The 22,781-nt window shown below is 43.1% G+C and overlaps 1 protein-coding gene across 1 annotated transcript in view; it reads left to right on the top strand.

The window, feature by feature from the left end:
• Positions 1–22,781, top strand: part of LOC140482418 (contactin-associated protein-like 5) — a 1,108,772-nt gene that overhangs the window by 454,284 nt on the left and 631,707 nt on the right. The window contains exon 4 of the mRNA XM_072579902.1: positions 11,057–11,204. Within this exon, the coding sequence (XP_072436003.1) occupies positions 11,057–11,204 (148 nt within the window). The remainder of the gene's footprint in view (positions 1–11,056; positions 11,205–22,781) is intronic.

Genomic DNA, 22,781 nt, shown 5'->3' with positions numbered 1-22,781 from the left:
GGTATATGAATAGGAAGGGTTTAAAGGGATATGAGCCAAATGCTGGCAAATAGGACTACATTCTTTTAGAATATCTGGTCAACAGCGATGAGTTGGACCAAAGAGTCTGTTTCTTAGTAGTACATTTCTCTGCCTCTGTGACTCTACGACAAGATATTTATGCAGTCTGAGATGACTTCTAAGTTTTATGATGCTCTGAAAAGAACTATATTGGCTGAATTTGAGTTAGCGCCTGAAGCATGTTGAAAAACATTTTCTAATATATGAAAACAGTCTGGGGAAACGTACTTTGAACTTCAAAGAATCAGCAAAGTAATTTTGATGGATATGAGCATTAGGAACCTGAAACCACATGTGGAGTTTTTGTTTTGTTTGTGATTGTCTGTATGCACATGTAGGTGTTGAAGGAGGTTAGTGTTTCAACTAGTAGCGTTTTATATTGATGGTTCATTCCTGTTTTTCTGTGGTTAAATTTTTATTTATTTGTAATAAATAGTGGTCCTTGTTATGTTCAGAAATGCAGTCAGTGTTTTTTTTGTTAACTTAAGTGTAATGAACTGTTAAATTGGAAACACTAGGTATTATTAAGTTGTTACCTTTTGTAGTGACCCAGAGGTAGTGTAGTTTGACATTAAGTATAAACAGTCTGTTGTATCATGAACGTATGTTTATGACACGATCACATAACATTGATAGGGCAACATGGTGACTCAATGGTTAGCACTGCTGCCTCACAGCACCAGGGACCTGGATTCCATTTCATCCGCGGATGACTGTGTGGACTTTGCATGTTCTCCATGCGTCTACGTGGGTTTTTGCTGGGTGCTCCAGTTTCTCCTACAGTACGAAGATGTGCAGGTTTGATAGATTGGCTGTACTGAATTGCTCAAAGTGTCCAGGGAGGTACTGGGTAGGCAGATTAGCCATGGGAAATGCAGGGTTACAGGGATGGGTTAGGGGGCTGGGTCTGATGGGATGCTGTTTGATGGGTCTGTGTGGACTTGATGGGACGAATAGCCTACTTCCATGTTGGAGGGATTCTATGATATTGGCAGTCAATGCCAGCATGATTCTGCGAAGAGAGAGCTGAATGACTGTACTGAGAGCAGTAACATGATTATTCTCTGCAATAATATATACAAAGTAGTTTTTGGAGCTCTGGTAATCAGGGAATGGTCATTCTCTAGTAGAGTTATAGGATCATTGAGCTTTGAAACAGACCATTCAACCCATCATGTTAATGCTAGTTATTAAGCATCTATCTATTCGAATCCCATTTTCAAGCACTTGGTCTTGTATGCTTTGGTGGAGAAAGTGAGGACTGTATTGTTCATAGCTCATGAAGGGCTGATGCCCAAAACATCGATTCTCCTGCTCCTTGGATGCTGCCTGACCTGCTGTACTTTTCCAGCACTACACTCTCAACTTGTATCCTATGGTGTTTCAAGTGCTCATCTAAACATTGTTAAAATGTGTCTTGGGTTCCTGCCTCCATCAGCCATTTTGGCAGTGAGTTCCAGGTAACCACTTTCTTCAACTCTCCTCCAAACCTCCTGGTCCTTAGCATTAATGTGTGCCTTCTGCTTATTGGCCTCTTGGCAAAGTGGAAAAGGTTTTCCCAACCTACTCTATCCAAACTCTACGTAATGTTGTAGACCTCAGTCAGGAACACTCTGAGTCATCAAGAAAACAACTCCAGCCTATCTCGTTTGTCTTCATAACTGAATCATTTCCACCCAAACGACATCCTTGTGAATCAGCTCTGTACCCTCTCAGGTCTAGTCATATCCATCCTGTAGTATGAAACCTGTGGCCTTTCTCAACATTGATTCTTGCCTGAGCCGCAGCAACCTACAGGTTAAACCATCTGTCTCTGTTTAATGAGGTGGCAGCACTATAGACCTCTGGGACTAACGTGGTTCCAAAATAAGACAAATGTGTAACAGACTCAATGTAGAGGCAGTGTGAGCAAGTCTGTATGGTGCAGCACTGAGTGCAAACTGGTGCGCTGTAGCTGCTCACAAGCACAACGAGATGAGTGACTACCTTCTCTCATATATTTTCCAATCAACCTATTATCATAGAGAATCCATACAGAGTGGAAGCAGGCCATTCAGTCCATTGAGTCCACTCAGACCCTCTGAAGATCATCCCACCCAGACCCTCCAACCTATCACCTTGCATTTCCCATTTCGAACACACCTAACTTGCATATCCCTGAACACTATACTATATTATATTTGCCAACATTTTGCCCACTTACTGAATCCTTCAATATCTCTTTGTGTAAAGTGTTTGTATCCCTCTCACAACCTGCCTTTCCACCTATTTTTGTGTCATCTGCTGATTTGGTCACAGTACATTCACTTCCTTCCTCTGAGTGATTAATATATATATAGTAAACAGATGCAGTCACAGCCCAGATTCCAGTGGAATCCATTGGTCACAGATTGTCAACCTGGAAAAGAAACTCTCATCCTCACTCATTGGTTCCTGTCCATGAGCCAATTCTGTGACCAATAATATGCCAATATACAATTCCCAATACTGTACATTAGGACTTAACCTTTTCTGAGATTTCTTGGCAAAAGCCATCTGGAAGTCCAATTGCTACTGGTTCCCCTTTATCTACTCCTCAAAAACCTCTAGTCGAAGAGTCAGGGACAATATCCATTTTGTGAAGCCGAGCTGACTCTGCTAGATTAGATTATGATTTTCCAGATGTCCTGCTATTACTTCACTAATAATTGATTCCAATATTTTCCAACAATAGGCATTAGACTAATCAGCCAATAATTCCTCACTTTTTGCCCCCCTCCCTTCTGAATAAGAGTGTTTTATTAGCAGTTTTCCATACCTCTGTCACTTCTCCCAATACCAATGAATTTTGGAAAATTATAAACATTGCATCCATTATCTCCATAGTTGCATCTTTTAAGATTCTAGAGTCCAAGACATCAGAACCAGGGGACTTACCTGCCTTTGGTCCCGTTAGCTTGTCTAATACTGCTTCTTTGGTAATGGTGATGATACTTTATTACTTCCCAGTATTCTTTCATATAAATGGGATGTTTGAAGTATCTTTCAGTGCTGCAAAATGTCTTTTAACTCCTCTGCCATTTCCTTGACCCCCAAAAGGGTCTCTCCAGATTAATCTTCTAATGGGCCAATGTTCACTTTGACCCCTCTCTTTGTTTTTTATATATTTAAAGAAGCTCTTATTGTCAGTTTTATATTCCTTGCTAGTTTCCCCATTGTATTTTACTTTCACTGACTTTGGCCTCCTTAAATGCTTTTACTTTCAATTTTAATAGTCTCCTTAATGTTGTTGGCTCGTCATGGAATCTTTCCTCCTCACTGGGATGCATTTTTGCCTCACCTTTTAAGTTGACAGTGTTACTTATCTTGACTACACAATGGAAAGTAAGGGAAATTGCTGATTTTTGTTACCTTACCTTCACATTCGTTGTTCAATTACAATCAATAGAAAAAAAAACACATTTCTTCATATAGGAGATAGTTGCTGGATTTGAATTGGAGCTGTCTTTCTACAGCAAGTAGCCATGACAGCTTGCATTTTGCACAATAGCTTCAATATAGTATAATGTTCCAAGGTTGTTTTCAGTGGCATATTCAGGGTGGTAGGAGAGAAGAAAAACATTTTCACCCAGTGAGTAGTAGAGTATGGAATGCACTGCCTGGAAATGTGGTGGATGCAAGTTTAATTGTAATATTCAAGAAGGCATAGAATTAATATTTAGATATAAATGATGTGCAGGAACATGGGCAAAGGGCACTGGGTAATAGAACTAGTACAGGCATAATGGGTTGAATGGCCTCTTTCTGTGCTGTAACAATTCTGCAATTTTATATCTTTCAATATGGCCTCCTCTCATTCTTTTAATCTCCAAAGAATACAAGCCAACCTCCTCCAACCTCTCACTGAAAGAAATTCGCTCCATACCTGGGATCACCTTGTGATCTGTTGCTGCATCCTCTGCGTTCCACCTGAAAGCTCAGATATTGACCATCTATTCCAATGTGATTTTCCTGATATGTATGCCTACATCCTGGAGTGAACCCATAAACCTCAAAATGCTAAATAAGGGTAAGGATGGTTAAATATTGTCTGCATTGATCCTGGATACAAGCAATGAATATCCAAATTCCTACCTGAAAATTCCAGTTAGCAACTCTAAGACACAATTTCATTGCTCTTTAAGTACCAAATATTGGGTTTAAGATGTTGCAACAAAAGCTGGATTGTACTTGTGCAACATCTAAAGTATGGTCATCCAACTCATTCCAAGGGAAGAGTATCTTTTATAATGAGGCAATGTGTTGCCATAGAGTCCCTACAGTGTGTAAGCCAGCCATTTGTCCCATTGGAGTCCACAACAAATCTCCAAAAGCATTCCACCCAGACCTGCCCCCTTCCCTATCCCTATAACCCTGATTTCCCATGGCTAATCTACCTAGCCTTCATATCCCTATACAATGTGGGCAATTTAACATGGCCAATCCACCTTACCTTCATGTCAATGGATTGTGGGAGGAAATCAGAGCACCTGGAGGAAATCCATGCAGACACAGGGAAAATGTGCAAACTCCACACAGTGAATCAAACCTGGGTCCCTCGCACTGTGTGACAGCAGTGCTGGCCACTGTGCCATTATCTGGGGTGAGGGCCAAGTTTAACTTAGATTCCCTACAGTATGGAAACAGGCCCTTCAGTCCATACCAACCCTTCAAAGAGTAACCCAACCAGATCCATTCTTCCACGTTTATTCCTGACTAACGCACCTAAAGCTATGGGAAATTTAGCATGGTCAATGCACCTAACCTGTGCATCTTTGGATTGTGGGGGGAAACCAGAGCACCCGGTGAAACCCATGCAGACACGGGGAGAATGTGCAAACTCAACACAGACCGTCATCTGAGGTTGGAGTCGAACCCAGGTCCCTAGCACTGTGAGACAGCAGTGCTAACCATTGAGCCACCATGCTATTTAGTATGCTATTTAGTATGTGATGGCTACACTATGGATACGTTTTGGAGTAATTTTGATTTTCCTTTACATTCCCAGCCTCATTCCATTTCCCTCTGGCCTTTCCGCAGTGACACTTACCTCCTGCTGAGGTCAGATTTCCCCATCTTGAATAGGGAATGACTCTTGTATTTCCTCCCCTGTATCATTCCTAGATTAAACACCCATTAAAAATACACAAGTTTTACACGTTTGTGAAAGAAGTGGAAAATCCGCTAAGTAGGTTGATAGATTCTGAAGTGTAATTGTAGAGCATTTTCACCAGTTTTAATGCAGTGATTTACAATAGGGATTTGTTCTGTAATCCATTGATCATACTTGTGTATTTGCGCCAATAAAACAGTTTAATACACTGAGAAATATTACATAAATGTTGGCATGTGCTGTTATGCTTTCTACTGGAATTTAAATGGCTATATAAAAATTTGTTTTTCACAGTTGAAACAATTTTTGAAAAAAAGAAAATCTAACCTTGGATTGATTGACAGGCACAATGTTTTGAAGTTGAACACTTTCTGTTCGTTCCCTCCCAGAGAGCACACTATTGTGTGGACAGCTACGGTCATTCTGGGTGCCTGGCTGAGTTTCAAATGTTAGTGGGTTTCAGTAGAACTGGGTGTTCTACTTAACTGAGAATGAATGATAGTCTCAGGAAGTCATAATAACAAAGACTGCTGCTTTGTTTCTGGATTGTTCACACAATCTTATAAGGCTATTATTGAGGGCTGTATGTAGTGCAAACTCAATAGAGTCAAAGATTTATAGCACATAAAAAGACCTTTCAGTGCACCACATCCCAGCCAGTGAATAACGGCCACCTAACTATTCTAATCCTATTTCCCTACCCATAGCCATGTATGCCTTACGCACCACAATAGCACATTTAAATATTTCTTAAATGTTATGAAGCTTTATTCCTACAACACCATTATTGGCAGTGTATTCCAGATTGCACCATCCTCTGAGTGAAAATGTTTTTCCTCAAATCTCCTCTAAACCTTCTGCCCCTTACTTTAAATCCATGCCTCTCTGATTATTGATTCCTCTATCAAGGAGAAAGTTTATTTCTGTCTACTCTATCTATGCCCCTTATAAGTTTATACTCGGTAAGTTCCCCCTCAATCTCCGTCACTCAAAGAAAACAGCCTCAGTCTCTTTACAACTGGCTGAGGGACTGTGGAACTAAATGAGGGGTGAGAGATGACATGGGCTGACGTGGGTGGGTGGAGTTTGGAGGGTATGCCCTTAAATATGGAAGGAATTTGGGATACTGTGTTAGAGAAGTGAGCCAAGCCTTCTAGTTAGCTCATGTTTTCACAACGTTCCTCCTGCACCCCAACCGCCTCCAAAACTGCACTGCAAACCTGACGACAGTGTGAAAAGACAAAGAAAAGACATGTGACTTTTTTTTGTAGGTTATGAGCTACAAGTGTGCACAGGTAGGTTTTCCGGATCCTGAAGGAAAATTCAGCCCCAGAATTTGAATAAAAAATATTTTGCACTCCATGCATACAGTGTCTTATTGGAGCAGAATTCTTTCAATGCTTCCAGAGCTGAATGAAGTGATTCATAGAGTCATAGAGATGTACAGCATGGAAACAGACCCTTTGGTCCAACCTGTCCATGTGACCAGATATCCTGACTATATATTGAGGGCGGCCTGGTGGCACAGTGGTTAGCACTGCTGCCTCACAGCGTCAGACACCCGGGTTTAATTCCCGCCTCAGGCAACAGTCTGTGTGGAGTTTGCAGATTCTCCCCGTGTCTGCGTGGGTTTCCTCCAGGTGCTCCGGTTTCCTCCCACAGACCAAAAATGTGCAGGTTAGGTGAATTGGCCATGCTAAATTGCCCGTAGTGTGAGGTGAAGGAGTAAATGTGGGGGAATGGGTCTGGGTGGGTTGCTCTTTGGAAGGTCAGTGTGGACTTGTTGGGTCGAAGGGCCTGTTTCCACACTGTAAGTAATCTAATCTAATCCAATCTAGTCCCACCTGACAGCACCTGGCCCGTATCCCTACAAACCCTTCCTATTCATATACCCGTCCAAATGACTCTTAAATGTTACAATTGTACCAGCCTCCATCACTTCGTCTGGCAGCTCATTCCACACACCCACCACCCTCTGTGTGAAAAAGTTTCCCCTTAGGTCTCTTTTATATCTTTCCCTGGGTAATTCAAGATGGTGGATGGGAAACATTTCTGGCTGCAACAGCTGCTCCTTTTTTTTGAGTTTTTTTTTAGATTCCTATTTTGAGAGTTACAGATCAGCAAAACTGAAGAAACATCTGCGTTTGGACTAAATATTCAGTGTGATTAGCAAGTGTGGGAAAAAAATGTCACTCATTTGGGACTGATAGATAATTTGAGATGTCTTCTATTATCTAGGTCTATTACTCTACAGTGCCCCTAACAATATCATTCCATCTATGTCTCCTGCTCCTCAGTTAAAACCTTCCTTAAAACTGTGGTGATGTTGTCACTTTCAGAGGTTATTTTTGTCTTAGGTTTGTTTTTGAAGAGAAGTTACAAGGCAGAGGTAAGCTGTCTCTGAGAAAAGAAACAATTTGTGAGGCCTTGGAAGTTGGAACAATGGAAGCAGCCTGAGTGTGTCCAGCTCTCTCAGACCAGACTTTCTAGTCTTTTTATTTATGATTAGTTTTAAGCACAAGACATTGGGGTCTTGAAAGAGTTGGAAGCTTCAATGAATATCTCCTGGTTGCTATTTTCTCTGAAGTTACCCTTGGTGCTTTTTCCCCTTGGATTGGAGAATTGTATGTGAGAATTTGTGTCTGAGTTTGCCTTTTTATGGGATGTTAAATAGTAATGGGTACCGTATCTATTTTTCGGTTGTGTTTTCCAATAGCTGAGTTATTCTAAATTCCTCTTTGTTTTGCATTTTAACAACAATAAATTGTGTTTTGCTTAACATTGAGTAGTTTACATCTGAAACACAACACTTCACATCTACCTTTAAAATAAGAAAAATGTTATGGTCTCGGCTACCTCCTTAAAATATTTTGAAGGAGTCTGGTTGGTCCATACCAAAATCCTTATTCACAGAACAGAGAACAGTACAACACAGGAACAGGCCCTTCGGCCCACTATATCTGTGCTGACCACAAGACCATTCTAAACCACTCCCATCTGCCTGCACATAGTCCACATCCCTCTATTCCTTGCTTTTCATGTATCTGTCCAAGTGCCTCGTTAACTCTGTGTGTAAATAAAACACTGTTGAAACTGTGTAAAAAAAACTTTCCTTGCAATCTCCCTTAAATTTTTCCCCTCTCGCATTAAACCTATTGCCATGAGTATTTGATATTTCCACTCTGGAAAGAAGACCCCCAACTATCCACTAAATATCATTTTATATGCTTCTATCAGGTCGCCCATCAGCCTCTGAGATTAATGAAAACAATTAGTGCTTGGCTAACCTCTGCTTATAGCTAATCCTCTCCAGCCCATGCATCATCCTGGTAAACCTCTTTTGCACTTTCTCTAAAGCCTTCACATCCTTCCGATAGTGTGGTGACCAGAACTGCACACAACACTCCCAATGTGGCCAAACTGAAGTCTTATACAGCTGCAACTGTTAGCCACTTGTCTAACTTCTTTGTTATTTGTCCCTGAGATGCAGATGTTGCTGGATGACCAGCATTTATTCTGTATCCCTAATTGTCCATTGAACTGAGTGGCTTGCTACAGCCTTTTCAAAGGGCAGTTAAGAGTCAAACATATTGTTGTAGGTCTGGAGTCACATAGAGGCCAGATCAGGTAAGGATGGAGGTTTCCTTCCCCTAGAGCATTAGTCATGATGTAGAGGTGTCAGTATTGGACTGGAGTGGGAGAAAGTGAGGACTGCAGATGCTGGAGACCAGAGTTGAAAAGTGTGGTGCTGGAAAAGCGCAGCAGGTCAGTCAGGTCAGGACCCCTCCTCCCACCTTATCTCAGTCCCAACCCCCAGATTCAGCACCGCCCTCTTGACCTGCAATCTGCTTCCTGACCTCTCCGCCCCCACCCCCTCTCCAGCCTATCACCCTCACCTCCTTCCACCTATCGTATTCGCATTGCCCCTCCCCCAAATTCTCCCCCCCCCCAACCTTTGCACACCAGTCTCATTCCTGCAGAAGGGCTTATGCCCGAAACGTCAATTCTTCTGCTTCTTGATTGGGCTGGAGTGGACAAAGTCAGAAGTGACACGACACCAGAATATAGTCCAACAGGTTTATTTGAAATCACAAGCTTTCAGAACGCTGCTCCTTCGTTAGTTGAAGTGACTTATGGAGGCAGTGATATTACTGCTATATCACTGTGCAACTAATATTGGACAAGATTTTACTTTTCAAGGCTTCTTTGGCAAACAAACCAAACTCAATCTTGATCAAACAGTAATTAATAGGTAACAAATGCATCAAGCTACAGAAAAAAATGTAGCTTTCACATTCACAAATAAAGACAAAATATTCCCTTAAAAATGCTTTTTTGCATCATCTCCACTGTCACCGATATAACATTCCAGGTGTAGTCCCACAGACAATTCAAGCTCTCCAGTGGAAGTTCAAATACTCAAGGTCTAAATTTATAATCTCCTTCAATAATCATTCTGCTTCCTGCATACATTTTCCTAATCCAATTATCATCAGCACAGCACACCTCAACAGCTTCCCATTTGTGAAATCCTCAGGAGCCCAATCTGTTCTGTTCCGTTTCTTCTTTGTAATCCATTCACTGGCAAGTGGATGTCATCGGCTGAACCATTATTTATTGCCCGTCCCTCAATGCCCTTGCAAAAGTGACATCTTGAACCGCAGCAGTCCATTCTGTGTAAGTCCCTCCACAAAACTGTTGACAGATCATTCAGGGATTTTTAACTCAAGGAACGGTGATATACTTCCAAGTCAGGATGGTGAGTGACTTGAAGAGGAACTTGCAGTTGGTGGTGTTCCCATGTAGCCGTTGCCCTTGTTCTTCTAGATAATACAGCTCATGGGATGCACTGTTTGGAGTGCACAGTTTCAATCAATACATTGGAAAGAAAGTTTGATTGGTTTCTGAAAAGGAAGATTGTGCAGGATTACAGGGAGAAGGCAGGTGGAAGCCTTTCGGTGAATTCTCACTTGAAGAACCAGTGCAGACACAATGGCTTCCATCTACACAATTGAAAAGTGTGGCACCAGAAAATCACAGCAGGTCAGGCAGCAGCTGAGGAGCAGGAGTGTCGAGCAGGAATTCCTGATGAAGGGCTTAGGCCCAAAATGTCACCTCTCCTGCTCCTCGGATGCTGCCTGATCTGCTGTGCTTTTCCAGCGCCACACTTTTGGACTCTGATCTCCAGCATCTGCAGTCCTCACTTTCTCCTTCTACACTATGGCAGTTTTGTATTTCTCTGACAATCGAGTGTGGTGTGTATGGAATAATGCACTGTTTGCGGGCTGCTAATCTGACAGTCAAACCATCTGACTAATAGGATGGCTTTAATAATGACTTTCCTATGTTTGGAAGAAGGGAGGGACTGTTATACCTGCTGTCCTGATCATTTTAAATCTATTATTAACATAATAATAACAGCTGTTAGCTGGGTATTATCTCCTAGCTGTTTGTGGAAGCTTGCTGTGTGTACGTTCACTTCCATTCCCTACCACACAGCAATGACGACTTTAAAAAGAATCCTTTATTAGCGGGAATGTTTTGAATGTCCAGTGGTATGGAAGTGCCCCATAAATCCAATCCATTTTGAATATGAAAGAAATTGTAATTTGAAAGTGCAACAATTTCAATCTAAATTCTAAATAGTTTCAGATTGATGACTGAACTCTGACATGGGAAATCACCATTAGCTTCCAAGGAATAAAGACTGATTTTTTTTCCCCTGTTTGTTCATTGTTGTCTAAAAAAAAGATTAATTGTTACTGGTGCAATTTTCAGACCAACTCCAGCTGTTACTTACAGATAGGCGATCATTGACACTGTTAGTTTGGTCCATCTCAAACTGTTATTTATTTCTTTGTACAGGCGTTCGTAGGAAACTCCAACGCAGACACTGTTGTGCACCACAAGTTGCAAAACTCAATCAAAGCCAGGTTCTTGCGGTTTGTTCCTCTTGATTGGAATCCTAATGGAAGAATCGGAATGAGGGTTGAAGTTTATGGCTGCTCTTACAGTGAGTATGGGACACTCAGAAGTCAATTGCATGGATGTAAGTTTACTCGCTGAGCTGGAAGGTTTGCCTTCAGACATTTTGTCACCATACTAGGTAACATCATCAGTGAGCCTCTAGTGAAGCACTGGTGGTATGGCCTGCTTTTTATTTATGTGTTTATGTTTCCTTGGTTTTGTGACATCATTTCCTGTGGTGATGTCATTCCTGTTCTTTTTCTTAGGTGTTGGTAAATTGGATCCAAGTCAATGTGTTAGTTGATTCAGTTCCGGTTGGAATGCCACTCTTCTAGGAATTCTTGTGCATGTCTCTGTTTGGCTTGTCCAAGGATTGATTCGTTGTTTCAGTCAAAGTGGTGTCCTTCCTCACCTGTATGTAAAGATACTAGTGAGAGTGGGTCATGTCTTTTTGTGGCTAGTTGATGTTCCTGTATTCTGATGGCTAGTTTTTTGCCTGTTTGTCCAATGTAGTTTTACAGTCAATTGCATGTTTATCGACAGTGGGGCCTTTAGCATTGGGTACTTCCATGAAATCTGTACAACAGTTTGCATTGATAAAGCACCATGAACACTATAAAATAGCCAAAGGTGCACAGTGGTACAAAATATTGCAAGCGACCACATACGTGATACTTGGTTGCAAAGGTGGGTGCCATGACATTTCAATGCCAGTGTTGGACTGGGGTAGACAAAGTCAGAAGTCACATGACACCAGGGTACAGCCCAAATGGTTTATTTGAAATCACAAGCTTTCGGAGCATTGCTCCTTCATCACCTGACGAAGAATAATGCTCTGAAAGCTTGTGATTTCAAATAAACCCGTTGGACTGTAACCTGGTGTCATGTGACTTCTGACTTTGTAAACAGATGGGTAGTATGCATATGGAACAAACTGCCAAAGGATGTGGTAGAGGCGAGTCCAATTACAACATTGAAAAGACATTTGGCCAGGTATGTGAATAGGAAAGATTTAGAGGTACATGGACCAAATGCTAGGAAATGGGACTGGTTTGGTTTAGGAATCCTAGTTGGCATGGACGAGTTGGGTCAAAGAGTTTCTGTGCTGTGTGACTCCATGTCTCTATGAAGCGGTATCATGGTATTATTGCTGGACTGATAGGGGGTGAGCTGACTACTCAATTGGCTTGCAATTCAGAGTGATATGAAGCGGTATCATGGTATTATTGCTGGACTGATAGGGGGTGAGCTGACTACTCAATTGGCTTGCAATTCAGAGTGATATGAAGCGGTATCATGGTATTATTGCTGGACTGATAGGGGGTGAGCTGACTACTCAATTGGCTTGCAATTCAGAGTGATATGAAGCGGTATCATGGTATTATTGCTGGACTGATAGGGGGTGAGCTGACTACTCAATTGGCTTGCAATTCAGAGTGATATCAGCAGCATAGGTTCAATTTCCACATCTGCTGAGGCTACCTTGAAGGATTGTCCTTCTCAAACTCTTCCCTTGCCTCTCTCATGAAAGAGTGGGCCTGTGAACTAGCTGGATTAATAGATTGGAGGCTGTGGCAAAAAAAATATGGCGAGGGAGGTTCAAATGCTGCCATAGTGGCTGGTGAAATGTTACGCAATTACTGTACCTGGAAGTAAAAGCTAATCCAAGTAATAAAATTATCATTTCTTTTTTTTTTGGAAAGAGGTTCACCAACATCCTTCTGAGAAGAAAGCCTGATATCCTTACCTTTTCTGTTGCGATTATGATATCAAACCCGCAGCAGTGTCTGAAGACAGCTCATCTAGACTCCATTTGATCACTCTGTTTCTCTCTCTACAGATGCTGCTAGATCTGCTGAGTTTCTCCAGCACTATTCATTTTTATTTCAGATTTCCAGCACCTGCAGCATTTTGCGGCAGTGTGCTTGACTCTTAACCGCCCTCTGAAATGCTTGATCAAACTGCTCAGTTCAAAGGACCTGAGAGATGGTCAACAAATGTTGACTTTGCCACACCCCATTAAGGCATAAAAGGGATCTGAAAGCATTGGGAATGAAGTAGGTTTTAAGGATGGAAGTGTCAGGTTGAGAGGCAGAGACATTTAAGACGGCAAGACCATGAAATCATAAGAAATAGAAACAGAAACGGGCAGCCCCTTAAAGCTGCCCTGTCATTCTATATAATTATGGCTGATCCAACATTTCTCATGTCCACTTTGCTGTCCTTTCCCCCTAATCTTTAATTCCTTGACTGATCAATAATCTATCTGTCTCAGCTGTAAATACAGAGGAACCTCGATTATCCAAATGAGATGGGCGGGCACTATTCCGTTCGGGTAATCAATTAATCGGTTAATCGATTCAATGCTTTTCCTCTGCGGCCCAGGGTTTTCGAAGTCTGCTCCCCATTCAGGACTCAAGGCAGCAGCACACAATGTGCGAGCCCTCACCCTCCCTCCTCCAAACCTGTCCAACACTGTCCCCCACCCGCACCCCGCTCCCGTCCAAAACTCACCCCCTGTGCTCTCAACCCCCATCCACCCCCACCCCCCCTCTCTGGGGCAGCTGGACTAGGCGTCAGCAACAAGACTGCTGCTGCTGCTACCTTTTGGGGGGTGAGTGAGTCTCCAAACAGTGCATGCACGTGCGCACACACACATGTATGCACACACACACACACGCATGCACATACACACACACGCACACACACACATGCACACACACACACATGCACACACACAATGTTTTACTACTACTTTTTGACAGGTTCCACCTTTACCCTGTGCAGGGCAATGTTGGAGAGATTATCTGGGGAAGGGCAGGTTTAGGGTTCACCCCTGTGTAGAACTCCAGGGAAAGTGTGTGGGGAGAGAGAGAGAGTGCGGGCAGTCAGATATTTGGAGACAGTGCCTGTTTATTTATTGAGATCAGTGTTGGAAGCACATCTTTGATATAATATTTCTATCAGGACCTTGCGATTGCCTTCGGATAATCCGATATTTGGATAATTGATATTCGGATAATCGAGGTTCCTCAGTATACACAAGCTCTGTGTTCCCACAGCTCTCTGTGGCAAGGAGTTCCAAAGACCCAATGCTCTGAGAGAAGAAATTCCTTCTCATTGTAGTCTTAAATAGGCACCCCTTTGATCTGAGAACATGCACTCTGGTTCTAGGGGAAAGAATTATAGAGTTTTGTCATGCATTGGCCATCATCGGAGTGTCATGGTCCTGTCAACCACTAATCATTATCTGGAATATTGCATACAGTTCTGGTCACCACTTTACCTGAATGGTGTGGCCACTTTGGAGAGGATGCAGGAAAGGTTTACTAGGATGTTGCCTGGTATGGCGGATTTTAGCTATGAAGAAAAGTTGGATGAACTGTTTTCACTTGAAGGCAGGAGTTTTAGAGGTGACCTGATGGAAGTTTATAAGATTGCGAATTGCATGGATAGAGTGGAAAGTTTGAGGCTTTTTCCCAGGGTGGAGGGGTGAATTACTAGGGGACACAAGTTAAAGGTGCAGGGGGAGATGTTTAGAAGAGATGTGCGAGGCAAGTTTTTCACACAAAAGGTGGTGAGTGCCTGAAGAGTGTTGCCAAGGAAGGCGGTGGATGCAGACACTATAGCAGCATTCAAGAAACACCTGGATTAATGCGTGAATAGGAAGGGAATAGAGGGATATGGATCTTGTAAGTGAAGACAGTTTGAGTATGGAAGGGCAAAATGTATATGTACAGGTTTGGTGTGCTGAAGGGCCTGTTCCTCTGCTGTATTGTTCTTTGTTCATAGGCTTGACTTGTCCTCATCCCCTTCATGTGTCATCTCTACCCCAGCAATAATCCAGATATACAAATGGTAAAATAATTCCAACCATATTTGCACTCTATATCTTCCTGCAACAAACATGGAGAATGCTAGAGAAACTCAACAGGTCTGGCAGCATCTATGGGTGTGAGAAAAACAGAGTTAACATTTAACTGTTGGACTCAAGTGACTCAAATGTTGGAGTATCCCTTAACCCTGTAAACATAAAGGACTAAACGCAGGTTTATGCTACCTGTTGTCAGAATGTAACACAGTTTTAAAGGAATAATCACTTAAAGTTTTATGCATGATGCATGATTGCAAAACTTAACATTTAATGACAGTTAGGACCTGGAATGGCCTGGAGTTTACATGTTCAGGCAAAACATTGGAAAAGGAATTAGACTGATATATGAAAGGGAATGTTATGTCGGATTATGGATTGTGCAGAGTTAATGGTAACTGTTGGATTCAAAGCATTAACTCCATTTCTCTGTCCACAGATACTGTATAGCTTCTGAGTCTCTTCAACATTTTCAATGTCAATTTCATATGTCCAGTATCTGCCATGTTTAGATTTTATGATGCAATTTGACAGTCTACTAAAGAGTGATGTTTCTCCTTTAGTGCCAATCTCACCCCACTACACTCAAAGCATCCTGCCAAAGGCATGAATACATCTTCAGTTATAATAATGATAGATTTATATTTACTCCATTTTCCACATTTTACCAAAGACAGCTGAGCTCAAGGCCGCTTGTGGGTGGTGCGATTAAAACCTGGAATTTCAAGGGGCCCGTATTGGAGGGGTGCAGACATGTCAGGGAGCGATACAGCTGGCAGACACTGAAGACACAGGGAGGGCCAGATTACAGAGGCTTTTAAATACAAGATTGTTTATATAACTCCCACATGAGACGCGGCCGTCACTGTCTGGCCACGTTATTGTCTGTCCTTTGTGTGATGGTTGTGGCTTTGAAAGGTGCTGTCTAAGAAGCCTTGATGAATCTCTGCATTTTGTAAATAGTACACACTGCTGCTATTGAATGTCGGTGGTGAAGGACGTGGTTGTTTGTCAATGTGGTGCCAATCAAGCAGGCTGCTTTGTCCTGGATGGTGTCAAGCTTCTTCAGTGTTGTTGGAGATGCACTCATTCAAGCAAGTATTCCATCACACTCTTGACTTATACATTATAGATGGTGAATGGGGTTTGGGGAATGGGAAGTTACTCGCTGTAGTATTCCTAGCCCCTGACTTGTTCTTGAAGGCATAGTACTCACATGGTGTGTCCAGTTGAGCTTCTGATCAATGGTAATCCACAGGTTATTGGTAGTGTGGGATTCAATGATAGTAAAGCCTTTGAATGGCATAGCGCAGAGATTACCTATTAGTGGAGATTCTAATTGCCTCAATGAGATGTTCTTCCTCAGGCGTCAGGTGGTTCGGGTTTTGTGGTGGAGGAGGCCCTGGACTTGCATGTCCTTGGCAGAGTGGGAGGGGGAGTTAAAGTGTTTGGCCATCGGGTGGTGCGGTTGCTGCATGTGTATGTCCCAGAGACCCTCCAACCCCCACATGGGATCAATGTGCATTTCACCAGTTTCCTCATTTCCCCTCCCCCCACCTTATCCCAGGTCCAAGCTTCCAACTCAGCACCACCCTCTTGATCTCCTACCTGTCCATCTTCCTTCCCAGCTATCGGCTCCACTCTCCTCTCCGACTTGTCATCATCACCCCCGACCTCCATCTACCTATTGCCTTCCCAGCTACCTTCCCCCCCAGCCCCACCCCCCCCTCCCATTTATCTCTCAGCCCACTTGAGCCACTAGTCTCATTCCTGATGAAGGGTTTATGCCCAAAATGTCGATTCTCCTGCTCCTTGGATGCTGCCTGCCCTGCTGTACTTTTCCAGCACTACAATCTTCTCCTTCAGGATGGTCAACATCAGATCAACATTTGTTGTCAGTTCCCAATTGCCCTGGGAAGGTGGTGGCAGTGATTACTTGAGACACTGGAAGCCCTTTCCCTGTAGCTGGTTAAGATCAGGGCGCTGCTTAACTGGGAGCTGATGTTAGTGAGCGCAATGAGTGAACAAGATCTATTGTGGTTTAGGATGTGAGTGGCAGAGTTTTGGATGACCTCCAATTCACAGATTGTGGAATGTTGACATCTAACCATTTATCACACCCCACTGTAGCAATGCACTGGAAATCATGCTCTAATATTCCCAGAGTCAGCACAGATTTGTTTTAAAGGTACATACATATTCCCCAATTTACTGGATTAATGGTGCTGGAAGAGCACAGCAGTTCAGGCAGCATCCAACGAGCAGCGTAATCGACGTTTCGGGCAAAAGCCCGAAACGTCGATTTCGCTGCCCGTTGGATGCTGCCTGAACTGCTGTGCTCTTCCAGCACCACTAATCCAGTATTTACTTTCCAGCATCTGCAGTCATTGTTTTTACCTCATTGATTATATTCCCCAATTTGCCTGTTTTTCAGACCCAGGTTAATATATTGCATAGACCGGTTTTCTGTATTTAACAAGATGTAACAAGTAATTAACCTCCAACTACAGGGTGACAGTTATATTTTTTTTTTCTTTTTTTTTAGCCCCCCCCCCAAACGGTAGTGCTTATTTTTCCCCCGCACCCATGGTTGCGTGTGCAGGTGTGAGACACTGTGAAAGACACAAGGTGTACAAATCTTTATTCAGCTTCCGCCATCAGGAAGAAAAGAAACACCCAAGTGACCAGTGACAAGCAGTGCCCTTCACATCAAAGGGCAATGCTGTGTGATCAAACAGTGAAGGGGAAGGCAGGGATTAAATCAAAATAGAGTTGAAGGGGGAAATAATGCACTCCACTCCCTGCGGTGCCCACCTTTCCCTGAATAGCTCAAGGGTGTTGGTGGACACCGCGTGCTCCTTCTCCAGAGACACGAGGAGGTCCTCAGACCTGCCCTCCCCCCTCCGTACCGGGTGAGAGTGACAGTTATAAACTGTTCGAGTTTAACATGACTAATTAAAAGTTTAATTTCCTTACACACACACACACACACACACACACACACACACACACACACAGACACACACACACACACACACAAATAAAAATTTCAGTGGTTTATATTCACAAGATTTGTAAAGATTTTGGAGTCACAGAGATGTACAGCATAGAAACAAATCCTTCAGTCCAACTCATCCATGCTGATCAAATATCCTCAATTAATCTAGTCCCAGCATTTGGCCCATCTCCCTCAAAACTCTTCCTATTTATGCACCCATCCAGATCCCTTTTAAATGTCATAATTATACCAGCCTCCACCACTTCCTCTGGCAGTTCATTCCATACATCTTCCACTCTCTATGTGAAAAAGTTGACTCTTGGTTTCTTTTTAAGTCTTACCCCTCTCACCTTAAATCTATGCCCTCTAGCTATGAACACACCTACCCTGGGGAGAATACCTTAGCTATTCACCCTATCCACGCCCCTCATGATTTTATAAACCTATATAAGGTCACCCCTCAGCCTCTGAGGCTCCAGGGAAAACAGCTGCAGCCTATTCAGCCTCTCCCTATAGCTCAAACTCTCCAACCCTGGCAACATCCTTGTAAATCTTTTCTGAACCCTTTTAAGTTTCCAACCCTTACAGATCAGAAGTTTTCATCTCAGCCTTCCTTATCGGATGCTTCCACTGCTTTGTCAGAGTTCTTTTGTGTACGAACTCTGCCTTATCAATTAAAATTAAAGCTGATAGCAACTTTTGAAGGAAAGATAAACTTTATCAGATTTCAAGCGACTTACTGCAGAAAATGGAGAGAGCTCCTGGCTGGTGGAGACTCAGTCATTTCTCTGTATCTTAACTCCAACCCCAAGTTACTCGATTACATAGAACCATAGAGTTCCTACAGTGTGGAAGCAGGCCATTTGGCCCAGTAAGTCCACACCAACCCTCTGAAGAGCCATTCTCCCACCCTATTATTCTAGATTTACCCTTTACTAATGCACCTAAGCTATACCTCCTTGAACACTATGGGCAACTTAGCATGGCTAATTCACTAACCTCCACATCTTTGGACTGTGGAAGAAAACCAGAACACCCGGAGGAAACCCATGCAGGCACAGGGAGAAGGTGCCAACTCCACACAGGCAGTCGCCCGAGGGTGGAATCAAACCCAAACCCTGGCGCCAGGAGGCAGCAGTGCTAACCATTCAGCCACAGTGCTGCCCTAAAGTGAGCCAATCACATGATTGTTGGCAGGTAACTGATTACTTGTCCATTGACCAATTAACTTCTTGTTAATGACCAGAGCTGAATCTGTACACAACCTGTCAGCTTTATTTCATCCTCAACCCAAATGCTATTCATTCAGATCACTATTTGCACAATACTGCTTGCAAAATGTCTGGAGTTAAGAGTCAACTGATGACCATAAATCCATTATCAATTGTCGGAAGAACCCATCTGGTTCATTAATATCCTTAAGGGAAGGATATCTGCCATCTTTAACTGTTCTGCCGTAAATGTCAGCTTAACTGGGAGCTGATGTCAGTGAGCACAAGATGATTGAGTGAACAAGATCTACTGTGATTTAAGATATGGGTGGCAGCGTTTTGGATGACCTCCCCTAGCCAAGCTGTTCCAGTACAGTTACACTGCTGGCATCTACCTGACACTGTGGAAAATTGCCCAGGTATGTCCAGTACACAAAAAGCTGGACAAATCAAACCTGGCCAATTACCACAAAACCAGTCAACTCTCCATCATCAGTAAAGTGATGGAAGGGGTCATTAACTATGCTATCAAGCAGCGCCTGCTCAGCAATAACCTGGTCAGTGACACCCACTCTGGGTTTCGCCAAGGTCACTCAGCTCCTGACCTCACTACAGCCTTGGTTCAAACATGGACAAAAGAGCTGAATTCCAGAGGTGAGGTGAGGTGAAAGTGACGGCCCTTAATATCAAAGCTGCATTTGACCGAGTATGGCATGAAGGAGCAAAACTAGAATCAATGGGTATCAGGGGGCAAACACTCTGCCGGTTAGAGTCATACTTGACACAAAGGAGGATGGTTGTGGTTGTGGAGGGTCAGTCATCTCAGTTCCAGGACATCACTGCAGGAGTCCCTCAGGGTAGTGTCCTGGGCCCAACAATCTTCAGCTACTTCATCAATGACCTTCCCTCTGTCATAAGGTCAGAAGTGGGGATGTTCGCCGATGATTGCACAGTGTTCAGCACCATTCGTGACTCCTCTGATACTGAAGCAGTCCGTGTTCAAATGCAACAAGTTCTGGACATTGTCAGGGCTTGGGCCAACAAGTAGCAAGTAACATTTGTGTCACACAAATGCCAGACAATGACCATCACCAAGAAGGGACACTCTAACCGCCGCCCCTTGGCATTCAACGGTATTATCATCACTGAATTCCCCCACTGTCAACATCCTTGGGGTTACCATTGACCAAAAACTGAACTGGACTCACCACATAAACACAGTGGCTACAAGCAAAGGTCAGAGATTAGGGATACTGTGGTGAGTAACTCACCTTCTGACATCCCAAAATCCATCCACCATCTACAAGGCACAGGTCAGGAGTGTGATGGAATACTCTCCATTTGCCCGGATGAGTGCAGCTCCAAAGACACTCAAGAAGCTTGACACCATCCAGGACAAACCAACCCACTTGATTGGCACCACATCAACAAACAGTCAATCCCTCCACCACTGGTGCTCAGTAGCAGCAGTGTGTACTATCTACAAGATGCACTGCAGAAATTCACCAAAGATCCTTCGACAGCACCTTCCAAACCTACAACCACTTTATCTAGAAGGACAAGGGCAGGACCCTTGGGAACACCACCACCAAGTTCTCCTCCAAGCCACTCACTACCCTGACTTGGAAATACATCGCCGTTCCTTCACAGTCGTTGGGTCAAATTCCTGGGATTTCTTCCCTAATGGCATTGTGGGTCAACCCACAGCAAGTGGACTACAGCGATTCAAGAAGGCAGCTCACCACCACCTTCTCAAGGACAAATAGGGATAGGCTATCAGTGATGGCCAGCTAGCAACACTCAAGTTCCACAAATGAGTGAAAGAAAACTCGCCATGACTATCAGGGAACTCAGTTTTGAAGGCCTGCAACAATCCTTGCAAAACATGGGATTTAAAATAGTTATTTCCCATTCCTGATGAAGGGCTTTTGCCTGAAACGTGATTTCCCTGCCCCTCGGATGCTGCCTGACATGCTGTGCTTTTCCAGCACCATGCTCTCGACTCATTTCCCATTCCAGTCCGCAAAAAACATAAAAGATGCAACCTTCACGCCAGTAGCATATTGGAATCTGTACCTTGCATAAAGAAGATTAAGGAATAATCTACTTGGGGGTCTTTGAGATGATTAAAGGAGTTCATAGCGTAGATAGATGGAAACAATTTTCTCGTGTGCGGCATCCAAATCCTTAAAGTTAGAGCTGGTCCATTTAGGAGGTGATGGCAGGAGACACTTTACATAAAACCTGGTGGACATCTGACACTGACTTCTCCTGCAACCTGGAGAGGTTGAGGTGGGGTGAGGAATGCAAGCATCATAGTCTAAGGGTACGGGGTATGCCATTCAGCACTGAGATAAGGAAAACATTCTTCACACAAGGGAGTGATGTGGAATTCGTTGTCACAGAAGTTGCCTGAGGCCAAAAGATTGAACATTTTCAAAGAGGGATTAGATATTGCTCTTAGCTCTAAAGGGATCAAAGGCTATGGAGTGAAAGCAAGAGCAGGGTACAGAGTTGGAATTAAATATGGGAGCAAGTTCAAACACAGGCCACCTTCTGCTCCTGTGTTTTAAGTTTCTGTGCAGTACTGGAGCATTTCAAAACTGAAGTTGATAGATTTTCACGGGATAAGGTGTCGACTGTCATAGACAAAAAAAAATAAATGAATGGATATAAGATACAGACCAGCCATGATCTGCTTGTATGTTAGTATGGACTGAAGGGGCTGAATGGCCTCCTCTCATTTCTATGCTCCTCTGAATAAGTCTGAGGAGGTGAAATTGTTATTTGTTACCTTGAAGCTGTTTCCTACTTTATCATGAGTCTCTGATAAAAAAAACCTCAGAAACAATCTTATTAACATGTAATTGAAAGACAGTTGCTAATATCATTGCAGACAGATTCAAATATGTTCTTTATTGAAGGTCACAGGAAAATCAACTAATCTCTGTTTTCCATCTTGGTCCAAGTGTCAATGTTATGAAATGCGAAGGATTTGGGATAATCTCATCCAGAATTCAATGAGATAATGATCTAAGCACCATAGTGACCTGAGGGAGATCTCTTCATTCATTTGCCAACTTTAAATAACATCAGAGTAATAGATGCAGACACTGGATATTCTTGTTGACTTTCTTATACTTACATTGTCATAAAATCTACTGACTGGTGTACAGTCTCATTTTGCCTGGAGCTAAAATGGCATGCATATCCTTGCACTGTCAACAGACCATAGACAATAGGTGCAGGAGTAGGCCATTCTGCCCTTCGAGCCTGCAACACCATTCATTATGATCATGGCTGATCATCCTTAATCAGTATCCTGTTCCTGCCTTATCTCCATAACCCTTGATTCCACTATCCTTGAGAGCTCTATCCAACTCTTTCTTAAATGAATCCAGAGACTGGGCCTCCACTGCCCTCTGGGGCAGAGCATTCCACACAGCCACCACTCTCTGGGTGAAGAGGTTTCTCCTCATCTCTGTCCTAAATGGCCTACCTCTTATTTTTAAGCTGTGTCCTCTGGTTCGGCACTCACCCATC

This window comes from Chiloscyllium punctatum, chromosome 10 (genome assembly GCF_047496795.1).
Source record: "Chiloscyllium punctatum isolate Juve2018m chromosome 10, sChiPun1.3, whole genome shotgun sequence".
NCBI classification, from domain to species: Eukaryota; Metazoa; Chordata; class Chondrichthyes; order Orectolobiformes; family Hemiscylliidae; genus Chiloscyllium; species Chiloscyllium punctatum.
The sequence above is the reverse complement of the archived record's forward strand: the minus strand, read 5'-3'. Positions and strand labels throughout refer to the sequence as shown.